Source organism: Eriocheir sinensis, chromosome 28 (assembly GCF_024679095.1).
Source record: "Eriocheir sinensis breed Jianghai 21 chromosome 28, ASM2467909v1, whole genome shotgun sequence".
Classification (NCBI taxonomy): Eukaryota; Metazoa; Arthropoda; class Malacostraca; order Decapoda; family Varunidae; genus Eriocheir; species Eriocheir sinensis.
Window position 1 is genome coordinate 5,133,413 of NC_066536.1, and position 22,313 is coordinate 5,155,725.

Genomic DNA, 22,313 nt, shown 5'->3' on the forward strand with positions numbered 1-22,313 from the left:
GTTTCGTTCTTTCAAACATAGGATTATTATTTATTGATTTTTTTGAGGTCGAGGATAAGGCATCAGTAAAAATTATTCAAAATACTCCATGTATGCTCTATCAGTCCTACCTAGTGGAACACGGCTCCCATACCACACGGGGTGACATGGCAGCAGTAGCCAGTGGAGGGCACGTGCCCACCCATGCCCCCCGTAGCTACGCCACTGTTTATAGCTCATAAATATTATGTTTTGAGGATTTTAAAAAAAATGATGGCCTACGTATACTGACTTACTTTATCAGTGCATTTTGGCTGAAAAAAAATTGAAATTGTATTTTGTTTTCTGATCTTTCACCAACTATTGTATTAAAATTATCTTATATAAAACTTTTTATAATTTAATTAAATTTATTTCAGAAATATTGCAAGTACCAATACAGTATGTATATGTGTGTGTGTGTGTGTGTGTGTGTGTGTATATATATATATATATATATATATATATATATATATATATATATATATATATATATATATATATATATATATATTATAGAGTGCGTCTTCCGATTTTTTACCTATATCTGCTGAATTTCTCTCTCAATTTTCGCCTGAAACTTCCTCTGCACCATCTGGCAACACTGCTCAGTTAGTGTTTTGCCGTCAGCGTCTGCGGTGGGGTAGGAGTCTAGAATACTTGGTAGAGCGTGTGACTGTCTGGGATTCAAGGGTGATGGTTGTCAGTGTAGTAGAGGGAATCAATGTGCCCACACTTAGTATGAAGAGGTTTCCGAGCACTGGTTCATAACGCCGAGTTGTTATAATGGAAATCACGTCAGGCAGCAACAGGCATTCATTCACAGCACACGCGGAAGGTCGACGCAGGACGCTAACACCAAGGAACCTTCGCCACCCCAGCAAGCAGGCTGTCGTGGTAAGCCTTTGAAAACCTTTGTTATGTATTCTTTCAACATTATTTGACACGCACCATTTGTATGAACACTTGCCAAATCTGATCAAGACCTTCCGTATATATAGGTCAATTTATATATATATATATATATATATATATATATATATATATATATATATATATATATATATATATATATACAGGTAGGAATCAATGCATTAAGGAATAAGTTTCGTATGTATGGGGCTCCCGTGGTCCCGTGGTAGAGTCTCCGCCTTGCGCTTCGGCGGGTTGCTAGAGCGTGGGTTCGAGACCAATCAGGTGCCATGGGGGTGGAAAGGTGGTGTTTCGTATATGTGGGTTGGAGGGACGGGTAGGCTATGTACAGATCGTACAGTCATAGGACACAAGTGTTGACACGGTTTCCAAAATGTTTCGGACGCCGCTAGCGAAAGCCGGCAACTATCCAGCAGAGCTACATTCGAGTTAAACGTGACGTATGTGTGTGTGTGTGTGTGTGCAAGGACCAAAGGGTGTTTGTAGGTGTGAGAGATATTATTTAAGGATTGTTCTTACGAAACTGAGAGCATCAACTGCACGATGATTATGTTTCTTTAAAAAAATATGTTATGAATGCTCTTGTTTCCACTAGTGCACGCTCTGTAATAAGATTTTCTGCATTCCATAAGCTAAATACTTGATTGGCTTTGGTCGTCCGTGTGCATTCTGGAGAGAGAGAGAGAGAGAGAGAGAGAGAGAGAGAGAGAGATTAATTTCTCTAAGAAAAAAAGTTACTACAAAATAATAGCCTACTTTTCTTAAATGCATAATAATAATTTGGTATTCGTAAATGCAAAGTAATAGCCTAGTTCCGTAGATGCAAACGAATTGCTTAGTATTCTTAAATGCAAAATAATAGCTTTGTAATTCAATTCAATTCATAATAGCCTACTAGTTTCTTAAATGCGCCGACTGGCATGGTCGATGACGTCATTGCATAACATTGTCAAGCGAGAGTTAAATGATGGTATCATTATTTATTTTTAGACCATATCAAAAAATTTGTGCATGTTATCAATGTTTTCTTTATATTTTCTTAGCGAGGACGTTGCAGGAATGAATACAACATTTATTCAAATGCATACTAGCGTTGTAAACAGCTTTAGCTGTCAATGACTAAATTTGAACGAAATGTAAAGAGACATTTTCGTCCGCGAATTTGAAAGTTGTTATCAGTGTGCACAACTGACAAATTCATATATAATAAATTATGGAGAGTGTATATGTTGTGACATATATGAACATTAGCTTCTTTCCATGCGGTGTATATATTTTAAAGTCGGGGCCGGTGAACGAAACTCAGTGGACAGTGTGTCATCACTTGTGTCCCACGATTGTATACTCTCCGTCACCCGCTGTCCCGCCGAGTGTACGTACATACATAGCCTACCCGTCCCTCCAAGCCACATATACGAAACTTATTCCTTAATACAATGATTCCTACCTGTATGGAGTTACTGTAGAAGATATTTTTTATATGATTATATTTAGTATGCCTATGTGAATGAGCTATGTAGGAAATAATGACGGAAAGTGTGCATTACTTTATAGGTAGCCTACTATCGCTTTCAATGCTACATTGTTTTGACGGGCCCATTTTCCCTTGAATACTGGCACTATTATTATTGTACTTTGTTTCTTAGCTGATGTCATTGATGTTAGAGTGCCGTCATTCAGTTAAATTACAAATATTTTTTAATCATGAAACTAGCTAGATTATCTCAACCATATATATTTGGTACGTGGCTTTGATACAATGCATGATGTCACGGACCGCCAATCAGGTGAAGGGGGGGCGGAGCTTAGCCAGAATGGGTGAGGGGCTTCTCGGTGCAAATTGGCCAAGTTAATTTGGACAGACTATAGCTGAAGTACCCGGCGCTGCCCGGAAGAAATAAGACAAAAAAACAACAGATTTCTTATATGATAAACAATTGTATTTAACAATATAAAACAAATAATTTATCAGGTCGCCCTTTATATAGTCCACTTCCAAAGTTTTTTGGGGGAGCTGGGATGGCTAGAACTTGATGTAGTGCTCACAACTATTACAATACTCATCACAGCTATGAGGGTAGTCATCACAACTATCACAGTAGTCATGCTCAGCACCGGCAGAAAACGCTGATGGTCCCAACGTTTGGACCATTTTTGATAGTTTTTATTAAATAACTTTAAAAAAACTGTATATTTATGTCCTAATATTATGTGCCACGATTACTCGGGAGCATATTACGCCTCAAAAACATATAAAGCCTATGGGCTGGATTCATCAATCTTACCAGCCACGCCTCCAGTATCTCTCACATTTACCGGAGCGCTACCACAGCTACGGCATCTTTCAAACACGGCATTCATCAACGCTATGGTAACGCTCCGCCCGGTAACTCGCACCCTAGCAACGATTGGTTGGGCTGGATAGCCAATCACGTGCGACCTTTGATGCTGTATTTGGGCTTTCACGTGCCGTTTGTTTACTAATACACAGACTTCAAAATCAAGACATGTGTATTGTACAGAGGTAAATACTGCCTTAAAACAAATAATTAGCGTTGTGATCCCTCAATAAGATGTGTTTTTTCACGAATGAAGGCACGTTACTTGTATATTTATCTTTGAAATAAAAATATAATCGCATATACAATATTCTGCACGTTTCTGTATGTTACCTTCATAGTTTCCGTCATTTGGTGAGCATTCTGTTGTATATGGATAATAATGATGAAGGTTCGGCGACGCTAACGCCAGAAGCGCACCTCACTTTCAAAACATGGTGTCAGCTGTGAAGAGAAGGCGGCCCAATTTCTCCACCGAGGAAGTTTTAGCCCTCATCACAGGGGTGCGGCAAAGATGGCAAACCATCACAGGGCCACTGTCATCTTGCCTCAACGCTGCAGCCAAACAACGAGCTTGGGAAGCTGTGGTGGCGGAGGTCAACGCCGTGAGTGGGGTCGGGCGCAGCATGGAGGAAGTGCGCGTGAAGTGTATATATATAGATATATATATATATATATATATATATATATATATATATATATATATATATATATATATATATATATATATATATGAATGTATATATATATATATATATATATATATATATATATATATATATATATATATATATATATATATATATATATATATATATATATATATATATATATATATATATATATATATATATATATATATATATATATATATATATATATATATATATATATATATATATATACAATATTGAAATAAAATAGAAAAAAAGTACAATGTGAAAGGGGTATAGGGGGTCTGGGGTGGTGGTGTGTGTGTGTGTGTGTGTGTGTGTGTGTGTGTGTGTGTGTGTGTATATATATATATATATATATATATATATATATATATATATATATATATATATATATATTGATGTATATACGTGTGTGTGTGTGTGTGTGTGTGTGTGTATATATATATATATATATATATATATATATATATATATATATATATATATATATATATATATATATATATATATATATATATATATATATATATATATATTTTTTTTTTTTTTTCAGCGTTGATTATTTTCTTTTGTATATTCTTTTTTTCCCGTACTAAAGCCTTATTTTCTTTGTTGAGGAGTGAGATGACTTGTCCATATGTCATCGTGGCCATATCCGGATTTCGGATCCTGAGACTCCACTATTCGAACCCACTGTCATGATTGGGATCACCCTATAATATATATTGCAAAGATTTTGCTATTTTTTGCAACTCCTCACACAACATGTCACGTTTAATAGCTGAGTCCCTTCTCATACGACGACTGCAGCCTTCACTCTGCACTCACGAATCTTTAATACCACTAGCGTACTTTTAAAGATTCGTTTACGTTTTATTTTCCCGGTGTTTGTTTTTTTGTTAACTTGCGCCTTCTCTCTGCAGTTTTCTATTGTAACTTACCGATTTCTTTTAAGAGCCTACCCACAATAAAAAATATGAACTCCTCATTTAAATTTTAAAATGTAGTGCCTTTTAATTTCATGTATATTGTTTGTATTGTTTATTGTGATTTATGTCCCTTTCTCGTCCTGATGATGACTCATGAACGAGTCGAAACGTTGAAGAATCATCATATATATATATATATATATATATATATATATATATATATATATATATATATATATATATATATATATATATATATATATATATATATATATATATATATATATATATATATATATATATATATATATATATATATTATAATTAGTAAGGGAAGCAGCTGCTTGTTTAGCGTGGCGGTAGCCGTGTCCCCCGTGGCACACCCAGGCCCTGCCTGGGGAACTAGCGGTGTGGTGGCCCGCAGGGCACGACAAAGGTTGTTGCTCTCGACGCTGCTCAGCCGCCGCCAGCACCATTACCAAATTCCTCTCTCTTTCCTCATTAGTAAATTACCCGTACGTTATATATAACAGCAGCAATAGTATCACAGCTACTTCTACCATCACCCCCGCCCCCACCCCACCACCACCACCAGTCCCCGGGCACGTCAGCCAGTACCTTAGCCACCTGGAGACACTGCCTCCGTGGCTCCCTGGTTCCTACAGTGGCCAGGCAGCCAGTCAGTGGTGTGGATCAAGTGCGTCGCGCTGCTGTGTGCATCAATCTGTTGCAAAAATCTATAGCGTGTCGTCGACGAAGAATCATGTATATTCCAGTGTCAGTTAATCTTTTCAGTGGTGTTTGTGGTCATTTTCAGTATATTAATTTATTTATCTTTATATGACACAAGGAAAACACATGAGTAACGATACTGAAGGCAGTGATGGGCCAAAGATGTGAAAATATTATAACTTGATTTACGTAAATACACACACACACACACACACACACACACACACACACACACACACACACACACACACACACACACACATTCATCCATTTGTTAATTTGTTAACTTATTTATTTATTATCTATGGCACCCAGTTCTTATTTGTTGCTGTGGAACTGGTGTGCGTGTGTGTGTGTTTGCGCGTGTTTGTTTGTTTGTGTGTGTGTGTGTGTGTGTGTGTGTGTGTGTGTGTGTGTGTGTGTGTGTGTGTGAGTGTGTGTGTGTGTGTGTGTGTGTGTGTGTCATAATTTTCTTCTAATGAGCACCACTGAGTGCTGGGGATGGAACCCAGGCCCTGTGACCAGAAGTCAGGGCAGCATACCGACTGCAACTGCACCTACCTTTTCCAATGATAAGAAAAATATTTTCCTTGCTTACGTAGTTTAAACATCTTATAGACTTTTTTTTTTAATTAGAAAACAGTATGGATCTTAGCACCCTTTTTTTATGGAGTTTACGAATTATGAGTGAAATTCACATTAGCCCATTAGCCCATTTGTAGTATTTCGAATGAAAATTAAGTAAGTAGATGTGTGTGTTTAATTAACAGTATTAGAGGTTCATCTGCTCCAGCCTCGTGATAAGTTCTTCATACCAAACAAAAGTTTCATTCTGATACAGCCGAACTCCCCCCCCCCCCCCCCCAAAAAAAAAAAAAACCCAAGGAGCTGTTCCAAAGAGTCAAATGACACCCAACGTCACTGTCTATTTATTGTTTCAGGATACTGCTGCTGCTGCCTCTACTTTATGGAGCCGATGCAGTAAGTGTCTCGCAACAGTGTTATATTCAGTCGTAATAGTATAATTATCATCGTCATGTACATCTACTTCCCAATTTTGATGTCAGTTTGAAACACTTGTGTGTTCATTTTCCTTTTGCGTGGCGCTGAAATATCAGAGACTGGTCAATCTCATACGACGTGCGTATCTGTGTCGCCTTCCTGTAAATATGATTGATGATGATTGTTGGACATTTTGATTTATTTTACCTTGTTGGAATATAACATGGGAGGAGAGGTACAATTGCCTTCCCCACTACACGTGACTGTGCCATCCCATAATGCCTCACACAATTACTCCTTAAATGACACTCCTCTAAGCAGGTCTGGGCGTGAGAGAGACTTAGAAGTCCTAGTGAGCGCTGACCTCCGTCCTAGGGCTCAATGCATTCAGGCTAAAAATCGGGCAAACAGAGTACTGGGTTTCATCTCAGGGAGCGTAAGCAATAGGAGCGCTGAAGTCATCCTCAAACTTTACTTAGCACTAGTTAGACCTCATCTCGATTGTGCAGTTCAGTTCTGGTCCCCCTACTATAGAATGGATATAAAGATTTTAGAATTTGTACAGAGGAGGATGACAAAGATGATTCAGGGAGTGAGAAACTTGTCTTATGAAGACAGGCTGAAGCATTTAAGTCTACACTCTCTAGAAAGGCGCAGGTTGCGAGGAGGCTTGATCGAAGTCTATAAATGGATGAAGGGCTTTAATGAAGGGGATGTCAATAAGATTTTGATAGTTAAAGAACCAGGTAGGACGCGTGGCAATGGTTTTAAGTTAGACAAATTCAGATTCAACAAAGACATAGGCAAGAATTGGTTCACCAATAGAGTGGTGGACGAATGGAACAGGCTTGGGAGCCATGTTGTGGGTGCCAATACCATAGATACATTCAAGAAGAGGTTAGATAAAGCCATAGATGGTGAGGTAAGGCGGGGTTGAGTATACAGGAGCTGCCTTGTATAGGCCAACCGGCCTCTTGCGGACTCCTTACGTTCTTATATTCTTATGTTCTATATTGTCACGTGAGCCTAACTCGGTTGACCACGCGGTCCCGTCTTCCTGACTTACAATATGGCGAAGGTATTATGGATACCGCTTTTAGCAAAATACGGAAGTAAGTTCTTATGTTTATGATTATCCCTTTTTGTCTTTAAAAAATGTTGTTGTAATTATTTTTATTAAACTGTAAGTTTGCTTTTTTTACAGTTATATAAAACATTTCCATGCGTAATGCTTTGGCTTACTGGAGAATCTTAGATTATGTAAAGGGGAAATGATCAATTTTATAAAGTAGCTTTTTTAAGTTACAGTAAGTACCTACTCTGTATTTCAATGTATCCATGAAATACAATTTAAAGAATATGAAAAGTTTTGATGTTTCGCACACACTCATTACTACATTCTATACGTTTAAACAAGATAGCATCGAAGGTATTAAAACACATAAAATAAAATTCTTACCATACTCAACAGTCAAAACTGAATTTTCAACTTGGCAATTTTTCTGTCATGGTTTCCTATGCAAAATAGTATAAACATATTTAACATGTGTCTAAGAAAATAATGATGAAACCGTTCCATCCATTCAGTCCTAAGACCAAGGCCCGATTTACACGGTGAATATTTGATAAAAGTAACAGCAGGTCTGCGATTCAGATTTTATTTTTTGCAAACAGTTAGATGTAATGTCCAGGTCTATTATGATATTTGGTCCGATTCTATTCTGATTGGCACAGCTTCCACGGATCCAATCAACCCTCGATTTAGCCCACCTCACCCTCCCCTGTACATTGCAGCACGTGAATATCTGTACAGATCATCGGGTCAACACAAGTTCATCTCAGTACGTAGACGCACAGCACCGATTTGCAACTCACCTCTCATCCTTTTTTCTCTTGGTTGTTGTAGATGTTCATCCCGACGAGACCGCCGGAAACAGACTCAGGGCTCGGCCGGTTCGACCTCATCCTTACAAACGTGACGGAGTACTCGCCAGGGATCCTCGTCATCGGTGCCGAGCACACGGTGACGGAGCCGCAGACGCCACCTAGCGGGTCATCCAAGGAGGCGCCGTACGGGTCGTGGATGTCCCCCGTCAGCAGTGACCTGGTTGTGCAGCCCGTCAGCATCGTCGTGGAGCCGCCCAGGACCGACCCCGTGACAGGTGGGCGGTCGAATCTCGCTCCGGTAAAGTTGTATAAGTAACAGTTTGCTGTGCGTCAGGAGGGTGTGTGAAGGACCAATCTATATGTGTTTAACTATACTTGTTCTCCAGCAGGTGTTAGCGCCAATTATAGCACTCAACCCTCATTGCTTTACCTGCACTCAATCGCTTGTTTGTCTGCATCTGCTTATTATTATTATTATTATTATTATTATTATTATTATTATTATTATTATTATTATTATTATTATTATTATTATTATTATTATTATTATTATTACTATTATAACAAAATAAATTAATAACCGTCAATAACGACGACATCATCAACAATAAGAGTAACTACAGCAACAATAATAAGAACAATAGTAAGGACAACCTGGTTTTCAGGTCTCGTATTTTGGAGCGAAGAGCTGAATGGCCGCCGAGCCGTGTATCACTTCGACCCAGGTGTGTGTGTGTGAGTTTGCTCTGCCCAGCTTGGTGTCTGTCCGGCGAGTTAGTGTCTTAGTGCCACAAGCTCTCTCGGCAAACAAAGGAATCTAACCAAACATATCTAAGTTTTTTTTTTTTTTCTAATATAACGAGTTTCATTGATAACACTAGGATTCTCCTCTTTACGTTACCGAGGGTCCAAAGCCATTCATTCAGATTATAATAGCAAACCCATTTTTCCTTCCCTCTATCCTTTTACCTTTTAATACCTGTTGCAAAAATGCCTGCCGTTGCTACTTCGACCCTTTAATCTAGAAAAGATCTGTTTATGGATATATTTTTATTTTTGTCCTTTTTTGTCCTTTTTTCTTTCTTCCGGCATGCCAGCTGCATTGTGTTCCTTAGTCTTGATCACACTCCCACACAGACACACGCGAGGTCGTGCGCTGGACGGACCCTGAGTATGATGTGAGCACCCGCGTTCACGAGTACGGCGGCGGCTCCTTTACCGTCTTCAACAACACGCTCTATTTCTCCCGAGGCGAGGATGACGCAATCTACCGGCAGGACGGCCCAGGAGCTCGGCCCTCACGCCTCACGCCCATCTCCAAGAAGAGGTACGCAGACGGGATGTACAGTTCCAAGGTGAGTACGGTTTTTAAAGGTGTGGGTAAGGATGAAGCGGAATGGGTATTATGCAAAGACTGCGAGAGGAGTATTTAATGTTTTTCACCACTTTGTGGCAGTAGAAAAGTAAGGATGACAGAGAAATGAGCATTTAGTGTGGACAAAGGAAAATAAGAGGAAAGAATTGCCAGTTGAGAGACTGCGTTACAATTATTACATGAAGGCTTGTAAAAAGAGGGTCAGTTGGTGACTGGGAAGACCAAGAGACACAACCCTGAAGTAAATGAAGTGTTTGCGAATTTTAGAGATCAGTGGTTAGGGCATAGGACGAAGTATAGGTGTATCACCCACTCGGCCATCACCTTCCCGTTGTGTGGAAGGGAATCATAAAGAGGAAGAAGAAGGGAAGGAAGCCTGTGGTTGTGGTGGGGGATACAGGGGGATACATCCGAGGATGGAACAAGAAAGGGTCTCGCCTACTGGTGACAGAAAGGGGGCGCGGGGAAATGAGGGGTAAGAAGCCTGCAGCAGGAAGCTGTACTAGAGCACGGAGGAGAGAGATTCACTAACGATGGCGGGAAAGATCCCCTGGTAGCCAAAAACCATGAAAGTTTGGTCGCGTGGTTGTTGTTGTTTTGCCACTATGTTAGCTGGCTAAGTGGAAGGTTATCGGGAGGGTGGTGCTTGTGGCGGCCTCCTTACTGGACCTAAAGATTAGTACAACTTTCCGTGTTGTTATATCTTTAAAGTGCATAAGTGATTAGTTTGGGGTGGCGGTGGCTGAGTGGATAGCTTGACGGCGCCGCGTTCAGAACGACGCGGGTTTGCGCCCCGCCACAAACTGGGATTTTTCAGTCACCGCCGAGGGGCTTAAGACTACCCACATGCTGTCCAGAAGACCACCTGTCAAGCCGGACTCTAGATTCTAGGATCAAAGATGAGCTCCGGGGGGCAGCATGAGCCAATGCAAGATAGCGCCATTATAAACACTAGGTCTGCACCACAACGGATTGGGGCCGACCATCAGGCCCTATCAAGAAAGCCTACCGTCGCCACAGGCGAAAAACGTAATATATATATATATATATATATATATATATATATATATATATATATATATATATCTATATATATATATATATATTTATTTATTCTTGTACCAGCTGTAATTTACCTACTTATTGGCTGAAATTTCAGGTGTTTACGTTTTCCTTTAAGCTGCTTGCCCATTATTCATAAGTCGAAGCACTTTTATCAGAGAAAACTATTACAACCTTTCCTTTCTTCCCTCGTCTTGGGGCAGTGGAACGCCCTGTTTTTAGTGATGGAGGACCACTCGGGGGTAGAAGAAGACAACTTCCGGGAGCCAAGGAACCACATCGTTATGGTGGACGTCGCCACGGGCAAGGAGGAGGTGATCATGGAACACGCGGACTTCTTCGCCTCGCCGCGGGTCACGCAGGACGGCTCTCGGCTGGTGTGGGTACAGTGGAACCATCCCAACATGGTGCGTTCAGGCACAGCTGTTTTTTGCTGATATAGAGTAATCTCGAGCATTATTTTTATCGGGGGCGTGGATTTTTTGCCTTTCTCACCTTCTCAACATTTAAAAGCATCGCAAGTCAACTTTTAATATTTTCCAACACCTTTCACTCTTTTAATTGACGCGTCCTCAGCCGTGGGACGAAAATAAGATGTTCGTGGGGGAGCTGAACGGAGGAAGGGGCGGGGGCATGGCCATCAGCAGGTTCTTCCAGCATGGCAGGTGAGGACGCGCTGTGGTCGACTCGGGCCTTTCGCTGAAACACACGGAATATCACCTCTTTCGCATTTTCCTCTTTAATTTTTCCATCTCTTTGACGGCTTTCGTCATATTCGATTATTAAGAACTTGTAGATACAGTGACATTTGACGTATTAAATTGCATTTGATTTTGTGTTCTTTTGGTGTTGCTACGCGGCATAAATTGAAGAGCTTCAAAGTGCCTTCTTTCTTCCCAAATAGGGTAAGTGTTTAACCAAGACTTCCTCATAGTTTATAAAGTAGATATTCGGATATTTGTGGTTCCAAAATTTATCATCAAATGGGAGCATACGACGAGAGACGCGTTACCTCACTCAACTAACGACTCCACTTACGGGTTGTTATTTTTTTCAGTATGATGATGCCGTCCTTCGACCAAAACAACGAACTGTTCTACGTCCACGACTCGACTGGTTGGTGGAACCTCTACTGGGTGAACCGACGCGGATTCGAGATCAACCTGACGCCACAGTCCCAGGAGGTGGGCTGGCCAACCTGGAGGTGAGTTTCTGGGCCAGTGTTGGGAGTTCTTTACCCTGGTCAAATCCAATCCGCTAGTAGTGCCTGTTCCAAGTGGGCCAGTGTTTGAAAGTATATCATAAGCTATAGATCAGAGCCTATAGTGCCTTTTCTAAGTGGGCCAGTGTTTGCAAGTTTATTTTTTACATCCCTGACTATTGCGCCTATACAGGCGCAATAGTCCCACCATCTGACCTCTGTATCTTGTAGAAATTCCTCATACTTTAAACAAATACATCACTGTTCAACTGAGCCAACCACTCGAGTATTATTGGTACGCTTTTAAGAACATGAAACACATTTGTGACAACTCAGCAACGATTTTGCCACTGACTGTTACAAGTAGCACCGCATAAACCACTCCATCGACGAACTGTCTAGGCTCTTATTTGCCCTCATCATCATTTGGATAATAAAGCTGGTTGGGCATGCAAAATGGTCTGCTATACTCATACATGACACACGTAGCCATTTGATGAATGTTTCTCAGGAGTTTTATTATTTCCTCGATAAAGGTTTGCTACACTATACAGTAGTTCATACAATAGAATAAGTGGCCTCTAAAATAGACATCTTCCACCTTATTTTACGAAGCCACCGTGGCACTGATGTCCCATACAAGAAAATTGAATGGAAACGCCCCGCGGCGAGATGTTTCGTGATGTAGTATATTCGAGGAACCTATTTTATTGGTTGACTGGCCTTTACTCTGGGACTGAGAGTGCTGTGAAGTGTGGGGAAGGTGTTTCCGGCTTCTTCCATGTTAATTCAGGAGTGAGGCAGGGGTGCGTCATTGCTTCATCACATTTCAACACGTGCATGGACTGGGTATTAAGCAAAGTTGCAGATCAAAGTCGCTGCGGAGCTGCTCCTCGCGTAATCGCTAGAAGTCCTGGTGATGACTCTCTTTTAAGTACCTCATGAGGAGGCGAAGCCTCTTGAACTGAAGGACTCCTAGGCCAAAACCAAGGTCCAATCGTTTGAGGCTTGCTGGATGATACAGTTCAGTATGTCCATTCTTGTGGTGAGAATGTCGAAGTCACCAAAAGTTTCAAATACCTTGGTACATAGTGCATAACAATGGTGGGTCTCACCAGGAAGTCACTCGACGGATAGGCCTGGTCCTCGGTGTTAAGGACTCGCTCAATACGACTATATGGTGAGTAGTAAAAAATCATGACACACAGACCAGTTAATCGATAATCACCCAAGTATGACCCCCGAAGGCGAGGCGACCCACCCGCCAGGACAGGGACGTGGCGGCTGCACGCTCCAGCCACACACCCCTTCCGCCTTCCCCCCCTCCAGGTTAGAGCATGCGGGGGGCGCGAGCGTGGGTGGTAGTCAACGCCCTCGCCGCCCGCCCTCGCCGCCTACCGCTATGTCCGCCGGCGAGTGAGTGAAGCGATGCACCCCCGGGCGTATGCTACCCATTAGTTAGTTAGTACTGTTTTGCGTACACACCCTAAGTAGTTGTAGGTGAAGAGTACCAGGAATGTCTCAGTACACACATTTTTAACTTCATTTTACAACAAAACTGTTTTTACCTCTAGGATGTAGTTTGTCATGTGGCTAACGCCTTTCCCTCTCCCTCCCCCCTCTTCTTCCTCCTCCTCCCCTTTCCCTTTCCCCCTCATCCTTCCCTCTCCCCTCCTCCTTCCCTCTCCCCCTCCCACAGACTCGGGCGCCAGGCGTATGACGTAAATCCCCGGCTTGGTGCGAGAGAGGCTGTTGTTATCTGTGGTCACGTGCGTATTGTTGTTGTTGTTGTTGTTGTTGTTGTTGTATGTTTTTTATTCTGAATTTTCTTTACATTAACTTAACATGTCAACATTTTCTTCGGGGGGGGAGCAAGTTTTGTGCTTTTTTTCATTAAATTTCTCAGCGTTGCATGTGTTTTTTATTTTTTATAGTTTCTTTTATTTTTTATTATTTGCTTAATTTTGTTTATTGTATGCTCTTTTTAGTTTAGCTTTAGTTAGTTTCTTCGAGGTTTGCAGATATCTGTTAACCTAGAGCCAGTAGCATTTTTAGTGTGATTCCCAGATACACGCATGTACTTTTAATAACCTTGCATCAGTGTTTGAACGTCTATATATATTGTTTAATATTCTCAATTATAATCATTCATACATTTTCATAACTATGCAACAGATCAGCAAATTATTAAATTTGTATTGAAAGACTATTGGTTAATGCCACGATTTTTTAACAAATATATATCTTCTTAATTTATTCTGTAAGTGACAATCATTCGAACGTAAAAAAAAAACGAAGAAATTATGTAGTCTTCCGTCACATCAGAAAGTGTAAATTCACCTAGTCGTAAACCTGTTATCTTGATCACGTGACTGCCTCTTGATCACCTACTCATGGAGATAACAGCATGACCCACAGCACGTTTACACTCCCTGAGGCCGACCAGCGTTTATCAGTGGCTTTCCGCAGGACCTGACCGTCGTGGACCTGCGCAAAAAAGAGCGTCGCATTATCAAGACAAGCTACACGAGCTACAGCCTCGGCGTGGCGTACTCCAAGGCCGGGGACAAGGTATTGAACGCACCCACTCCCGATCGAGATGAGGAAATGACAGTGTATTAGATAAGTAGATAAATGAATAGATAACCAGTAAGGTATATTATTAGGCAGATAGATAGATGGTCAGGCAAATATAGTTTAATAATTAGATTGATAGATTGAAAAACATAGACATAAAGAGAGAATGATACACGAGTAGAGATAGAAAGACAGACGGATAGATTGATGGTTTGAAGTTTGAATGTTCGACAATTGAAAACACTTCTTGTAGATTTGGATGGTAATATATAGTTCAGGGACGAAGGAAGGCACTCAAAAGAATAATCATGATATTGGCTGACAAAAAAACATGTATGTTGTAGATTCAGTTGTCGCTTCAGGCACACACGGTGGTTAAGGAGTGATGTGTTTGTGTGTGGAAGGTGAGCATGCACGTATTAGAGGAGTGCTGCGTTTGTGGCAAGTGTTCATGGTGATTAAAGGAGTGACGAGCCTGTGTGTGGCAGGTGTATACAGTGGCAGGTGACGGGACTCGGCGGCCTCGCTTGGTGGAGGTGGAGGTCAGCTCGGGTCACGTCAGGAACGTAGGCGGGGCGCCAGAGGACGGGCTGGAGGAGGGCTACATCAGCACGGCGCGCCTCTTCCAGTTCCCCACCACGCAGGGAGACTTTGCCTACGGCTGCCTCTACACCCCGAAGGTCAGCCTGGAAGAACTCATTCGCACTCCTACAAGAAAGTCGCTATTTCTTTGTTGACGTTGACAGTTATTGCTTTAACCCTAGAACGCTAACCATGGGTATGAGGTACCGAAGCGAATGACGTCATTGCCATTGTGTATGGTTCCGGTGCTCTGAGGGTACCCACCTCCTCAGTAGCTTCATGTGCCCCTTGACAGTGTGGGGGGTCATCGTTCTCTCTCTCTCTGCTCTGTTTTGTTGTTTGGTGCTACCTTCGGTGCAGGCATGCCATAGTTTGTGAGTGTTGTACATGTCCCTTGGATGTTGTTTTAGTTTTTTTTAGTGATGTGCAGTGGATGTGATGGACCAGATGAGGACCTGGGAACCAAGTTTGGATAGTTTTTTTTTTGGATTTTTTTTAAATTTTTTTTTTTTTAAAATTTTTTTTTTTTTTTTTTTTTTTTTTTTTTTTTTTTTAGTTTTTTATTTTTCTGATTTTTCTTTTCTTAAAGTTTTATACAAGTTCAGTTCTTCTTCCCTTTAGTGAAGAGTCCAAACAAACTTATTTATTCCAATTTTATTTTATTATTAATTTTATTTGTTATTTTATTTATTTAGTTTGATGCCCATGGTTGTGGTTAGTGAGGGTTAAGGTAGATGAATAAGTAAGCGGAAGCCTTTCGCTCCCGACATGATCTTGATAAAGCACATAATTACTAATTTCGTAATTTAGATAAAGTAGCTAACCTCTTTTCATAAGGACCAAGATGTAAAAATGATGAAACATTACAACATTCTTTTCCAAAAGTAAACGTTTTTTTACGTAATACTGGCACTGATTAGAATGCTATATTGTGAAGTGTGTGTGTGTGTGTGTGTGTGTGTGAGTGTGTGTGTGTGTGTGTGTGTGTGTGTGTGTGTGTGTGTGCCTAAGCGCCGGACTTGAGGAGCCTCCTGGACGACCCCAACACATTAGTGACGCAGATGTATTTTATCTATAGTGGCTACCGTGATGCATGACTCTTGCTTGACCCATGCTGGCCCTCGGCGCTCCAGTTGACCGAAGTCGCTGAAGATAGGGTTGAATGAAGATCCGGGCAGCATGTGGATAATCTTCCGCCACTCGGCGATGGTTGAAAATTGTCAGCGTGTTTCGGTGAGACTCGAACCTAGGTCAAAAGGCTCACCCACGCCCGCATGTTGACGATCTTACGACCACCTCCCCGGAGGTGTGTGTGTGTGTGTGTGTGTGTGTGTGTGTGTGTGTGTGGGTGGGTGGGTGTGAAAACTGTGAACTTATATGTGCGTCTTGCAGAACAAGGACTACCATGCTCCCCTCGGCACGCATCCCCCCCTGCTGGTCAAGGTTCACGAGGGTCCCACCGGCGCCGCCTCCACTACCCTCAACCTCAACTACCAGTTTTTCACCTCGCGGGGCTTTGCCATCCTGGACGTTGATTATCGCGGCAGTACCGGCTACGGCAAGCTGTACCGTAACAAGCTGAACGAGATGTGAGTCCTTCCCACTGCTGGCAGCGACTTCACCCGTGTTAGAGACGGATGCAGTGCTAATCAGTAGGCTACTTCTGGGAATGCTTTGATCATTTTAGCTGTCGAGGGTCATTTACGCAACATCCATCTGCCTTCCTCACGTATAAAGCTCTCTGACCTCCATTTGATACTATCAGTTTTATTCGAAGTAACTACTCAGCTTCTTTACTTCCATTCCTCCACCACCACAATTCCTGAATGACCAAGGAAGTAGGCCCTTATCTTATGGCCAGGTGTGTGCTGCAGGTGGGGCGTGTACGACGTGGATGACGTGCTGGCCGGCGCCTCGCACCTGGTGGAGAAGGGACTGGTGGACGGGGCGCGGCTCAGCATCGACGCCAGCTCGGTGGCGGCGTACACCATGCTGTCCGCCCTCACCGTCCCGGGCTCCATCTTCAAGGCGGGTAAGGCAACTCCTCAAGCCACTCATCCATCCCCACCCTTCCCTCATCTCACTATCATACACACACATAGACATAGACATAGACACACGGGGCAGGATAGACAGGAGACTTCCTATCTAACGGTTTTGAAGGCTCAAGGCATGTGCTTTTAGCACACCTTAAGGACAATAGGAGGCACTCCATCAGGTCCATAAGCCTTCTGAGAGTTGAGGCCAGAGAGGGTATAGTAAACATCATTATGAAGAATCTTAATAACAGGCATAAAGGAGTCAGAGGGGGGATGAGTAGGAGGAATATACCCAGAATCGTCCTGGGTGGAGTTCTTACAGAAAGTTTGAGCGAAGAGTTCAGCCTTAAAGATAGATGAGACGGCGGTAATGCCGTCAGGGTTAAATAATATAGTCAAGTGGATCTTATGCCTGTCCGTCAGGTGCCAGCTACTCTGGCGTGTCAGACCCCGAGACAATGGCCACCAACGCTCACAAGTTTAAGAGAAACTACATGGAGGCGCTGATCGGCAACCTGGACCGCCACAAGGACCGCTACGTCACCAGGTCACCGCTGCGAAACTACGAGCGCCTGGAGGTGCCCATGATCTTCCTCCACGGTGCCGAAGATAAGGTGAGGCCCCGCTGCTGACGCGTGTGCCCGTGATTAGCTTGAGTGCAATGAGTGCGTGTCCATGCATGCCCTTTGCGTGTATCTGTTACCAGACCTACCTTTACGTGTTTAATGGGTGTTTAACTTTAATGTAATGTTTGTGTTTGACCTTTATATAATGCGTACTTCCGTGCTTGGTCGTAAATTCGTAATTTGTAATTCGTAAATTCGTATAATGATGTAACTTGTACGAACGAAAACAGTATATTTGAAGTCGCCTCAGAAAACTGGTCATAAATTGCACCATTAAACCCACTGTGAAAAAAACCCGCTCCATGAAATGCCCTCATCACAGCGTTGCTCCTCGCAGGTGGTGCCGCCCGAGCAGGTGCGTGACATGTACGAGCTGGTGCGTAGTAAAGGCCTGCCCGCCGCCTTTGTCGTCCTTGAGGGTGAGTTGCATCCCTTTTTTTTTGTGAGTTGTGTTGTGTTGTGTGTATGAACCCATTTTTAGAGATAACTCCACAGTCCAGCGCAAACCAAACAAGACAGTCCTTTACACTCCATAATTGTTAGGTTTTCTACTCACCACCAGATGCACTAAAGATTTTCTGCGTAGTTCCTTCAAATTTCTCAACTTAAATATGAACGCCAAACTATACAGGGAATTTTCGAAGTCTTTGGTATTGGTTTGGGAGCTTACTAACCCATCACGGCGAGCTGTGATAGTGGCCCTTAGTCTTCTGTTACCTCAATAGAAAGATAAACACGCTCTCGAAAGTGTATGATAGACTCCAAAATAGAAGGTTGGCTCTCTTATACATATTTGCTTTCCTTCGTTTTAAATGTCATAAATAAGCCTGGCTCAGGGGGAAAACTATAACTTACAGGGCCGTGTTACACTTTTTTTCTCATTACGTCTGGGCTGTGATGTAAAGGTGTAAATTCTATAGACATTTGGATTGCATTCATTTATAAAAACAGACCCGTACTTATGCAGACCACCCGCCAGCCTTGAAAATATACAGATACAAGTCAGTCGAATGTACTTGCCTGATGTGGATATGTGATGATAAGAAATTACATCATAGACTTCAGCCAACAAAGAGCAGCCCGCACTCCATCCCTCTGACCACCTCTGAGTCTGCAGAGTTTGAGAGGCCCATCATTGCCTCTGACCCTCCTCTTTCACTCCTGCCAGGTGAGGGCCACGTGATCACACGCCCGGAGTCGCTGAAGAAGGCGTTGGAGGCAGAGTATTACTTCTTCGCCAAGGTGTTTAATTTTACCTCTCCTGCAATCGCCTCTGACGTGAGTATTGATGGAAGTAAAAGTAACAATAGTTGTTGTGATGGTTATTGTCTTAGTAGTAGTAATAGTTGTTGTAGTAGTTACGAGTGTAGAAATCACTAGCAGTAGCTGTAAGGGTGGTAGCAGTAGCGGTATTAAAAGCGCTGAGGGTGTTGTAGATGTTCCCAGAATATCATCAATACTAACTCGTGTCCCGACGTAATGGGTTCTTTATCCACCACAGGCTCAAGAGCTAAAGAGGCTGAATTACGCTTAAGCAAAGCACAATTTAGCGTAAACATCTAACATTTCATTAGTTGTTGACAACTGTCATCACAAAGTCAATGAGCATCCTTTCAGTGACCATGTGTCAGGCCCAAAGACAAGACTTTATTGCCACCTGATTGTTTTTTTATGTTTCCCGGAAGGTGTTAGCGCTAGTCAAATTATGTTTTTCTTTTGCAACTGCTGAAAATTTTACAGACGAGGAAAAGTGATGAGCACGGAGACTCTCGAAGCTCGTAGAGGGAGAATGCCATCGTTTTTGTTTACAGCTGTTCACAGTGCGAGGGGTGCTCCAGCCAAGACTTGTTTCCTTCTTTAAAACTTTCGCATTGTGTACATATATTCATTTCACCGGGAATAACGTAAGAAAGTATACATTAATTCTCATGTACTTGTGATTATCATCGGGAATGCCAAAAGCAAGCTATTCAACTCGTTCCCCAGACTTAATGGACTTTGAAGACAAAATGAACCAAAATACTGTTTCAGTACATGGCCTGAATGAGGGAACGAGGGAACGAGGTCATAAATCATTTTTAAAAAGCGATGTGAACCTCCTACAACACGCAATAGGCGCACCTGACAATCACCAAATGGGGGGGTACAAACTTGGCGGAGGGACTTTTTTGGCAGCCATAGCCGGTAACGGGCTAAAGAGTACCCTATGCAGATGTTTTGTTTTTGTTTATTAATGATCCACAAGACATCCTAGAGTTAAATCAAAGTATGTGCTTATCTTTGTATTCATTCATACACACACTGGTAATATTTATGTGGTGTCTGATTCACTTGTTTGAGTGAAATTCTATTGTGAAAAAACAGTCACATATTCGTGTCACTAGTAAAAATGAAACTCGTAATGAAAGGTTTGTCACCATGAAATATACACAAATAGATAAATATGTAAGCTCACGAAGTCATAATAAGTGACATCACCTGCTTTGCGCAGAAAAAAAAAAGCTATTTGTGGTATCTGACACCCGCAAAATGGCGTTAAGGCTGGCACGGGCCTGCGGGCTACAGCCTCAACGTTGCCAGATTGTCGTACTCAGCTGATTATACTTCCCGACTTCCTACCCCCAAATTGTCTTCTGGGCTCCAATAACGAAACTAATTTATAGTTATCGTTAAAAGAGTTAGATCCTGATGTTTCTTGGCAATAGTTAGGCGTCAGAAACCAATAAATACTGTGCTCTGAGTACGATGACCTGGCAACGGTGGCTATACGTATTTTCATATTATTGTTCTGTCGTTTATTCAATGTTCTGTTCAAGAAAAAGAATACCCATAATTTTAGTTAGTTTTTGGTTATAAGGATTCCTTACGAAATACAATTATAACATTACCTTCTACTAGTTAGGAAACGTACTGAATCCTGGATCGGCTACAGTGATGTTAGGTGCGTCTAATAGTTTACGTTTTGCTATACATACGAAAACAGTTTCAACCGTGATTATATATATATATATATATATATATATATATATATATATATATATATATATATATATATATATATATATATATATATATATATATATATAGATATATATATATATATATATATATAGTTTGTCAGACTGATCGATGCTGCAGCCACCGCAGGGCACCTTACAGTTACTGCAAACGAATATTAAGTTAGTCTGAATAATCTAGAACATTAATGGTCCTGTGGCTTAATATTTGCAGTTCAAGAGTAGATTTCATATTCTGAAACTGCAGCAATTTTAATCTTTAAATTTCCACTGCAGATCACAATAGACAATATTGACGTGTGGACAAACGAGGAATGAGAGCCACCGAGGACGTCGGCCGCCGACTGGACACAATAAACGGACTGGTGCGTCTGCCTCACTCTGGGCGCCTCTTGAAGCTCTTAGTGCGGCAGGGACTGTTTTTCTTTGGAAATGCAATCGAAACTAATAATTAAGAAAACAAATTTAAAGATGTGCAACAGTTTCATTTAACCTAATCGGTGGGTGGACAACTGCAACCTGCAGTTGGCAATGTGTTTCGCAAAAGATTCAAATGCCCAGAAAAGACGAGGCGCCGTTGACCAGCCATGGCAAAAGTGGATCAAATAGAATTATTTTCTTCATGGTACAGCGAGTCACAAACATTCGCACACCCTTGAAATCGGTGAAATGCAGTGTGAGCAAAAGCCGAGGACACCCGCCTACCCCTACGTGAAACTGGTTCACGGTTTCGTCTGGAGTTTCACATTATAACGTCCTTGAAGGTGGGGGATTGTTTCAATAATGACCACATTTTTAACATCGGCAAGTACGGAACGAGTAGGCATTATTTTGTCTGGTTTCCTTCATCACAATTTGTTCGACCATGTCCATTATTCAAGTACATCAATGGCTAAACGATAGCCTGGACTTATGTGCCTCCTCGTGACAAAGTGGTTGATAGAAGGCGAGTTGGATTTATCGGAATAGTCAGACATGGTGCATTTAGTTTATCTTTGGTTTATTTACACATACACACACACACACACACACACACACACACACACACACACACACACACACACACACTTATGCTCACAAGTACATTGAACAAAGTAAACTGGAGGCTGCAGAACGTTTGATCTCAGACCTTGCTATCATTTCCGATTGGGGTAAAAGGAACCTAGCCTTCAATGCCTCAAAAATACAATTTCTGCACCTATCAACTCGACACAATCTTCAAAACACCTATCCCCTATTCTTCGATAACACTCAGCTGTCACCTTCTTCAACACTAAATATCCTCGGTCTATCCTTAACTCAAAATCTCAACTGAAA

The 22,313-nt window shown here is 41.8% G+C and overlaps 1 protein-coding gene across 4 annotated transcripts; it reads left to right on the forward strand.

Moving 5' to 3' along the window:
- The first annotated feature begins 654 nt into the window (after window positions 1-654).
- Window positions 655-21,470, forward strand: LOC127004403 (uncharacterized). Of its 4 annotated transcripts, none has more exons than XM_050872061.1 (17): window positions 833-915; window positions 6,570-6,609; window positions 8,537-8,792; window positions 9,183-9,242; window positions 9,655-9,872; window positions 11,158-11,361; window positions 11,531-11,619; window positions 12,012-12,158; window positions 13,855-13,924; window positions 14,625-14,726; window positions 15,221-15,412; window positions 16,707-16,903; window positions 17,189-17,346; window positions 17,777-17,967; window positions 18,317-18,398; window positions 19,148-19,257; window positions 21,273-21,470. In XM_050872061.1, the coding sequence occupies exons 3-17, from the start codon at window positions 8,537-8,539 to the stop codon at window positions 21,312-21,314; spliced, it is 2,118 nt and encodes a 705-aa protein (XP_050728018.1). In that variant the 5' UTR covers window positions 833-915; window positions 6,570-6,609; the 3' UTR covers window positions 21,315-21,470. The 4 variants fall into 4 exon arrangements, with proteins under 4 accessions (XP_050728015.1, XP_050728017.1, XP_050728018.1 ...); XM_050872059.1 differs by lacking the exon at window positions 833-915 and adding an exon at window positions 5,570-5,673; XM_050872058.1 differs by lacking the exon at window positions 6,570-6,609 and having other exon boundaries at window positions 655-915.
- Window positions 21,471-22,313: the final 843 nt, after the last annotated feature.

Excerpts from the sequence above, each read along its gene's own strand:
- LOC127004403 (XM_050872058.1), top strand. The coding sequence starts at position 805 with ATGGAAATCACGTCAGGCAGCAACAGGCATTCATTCACAGCACACGCG. Across the intron at positions 12,159-13,854 it reads GTGGGCTGGCCAACCTGGAG|ACTCGGGCGCCAGGCGTATG; the intron begins GTGAGTTTCTGG and ends CCCCTCCCACAG. Across the intron at positions 14,727-15,220 it reads ACTCCAAGGCCGGGGACAAG|GTGTATACAGTGGCAGGTGA; the intron begins GTATTGAACGCA and ends TGTGTGTGGCAG.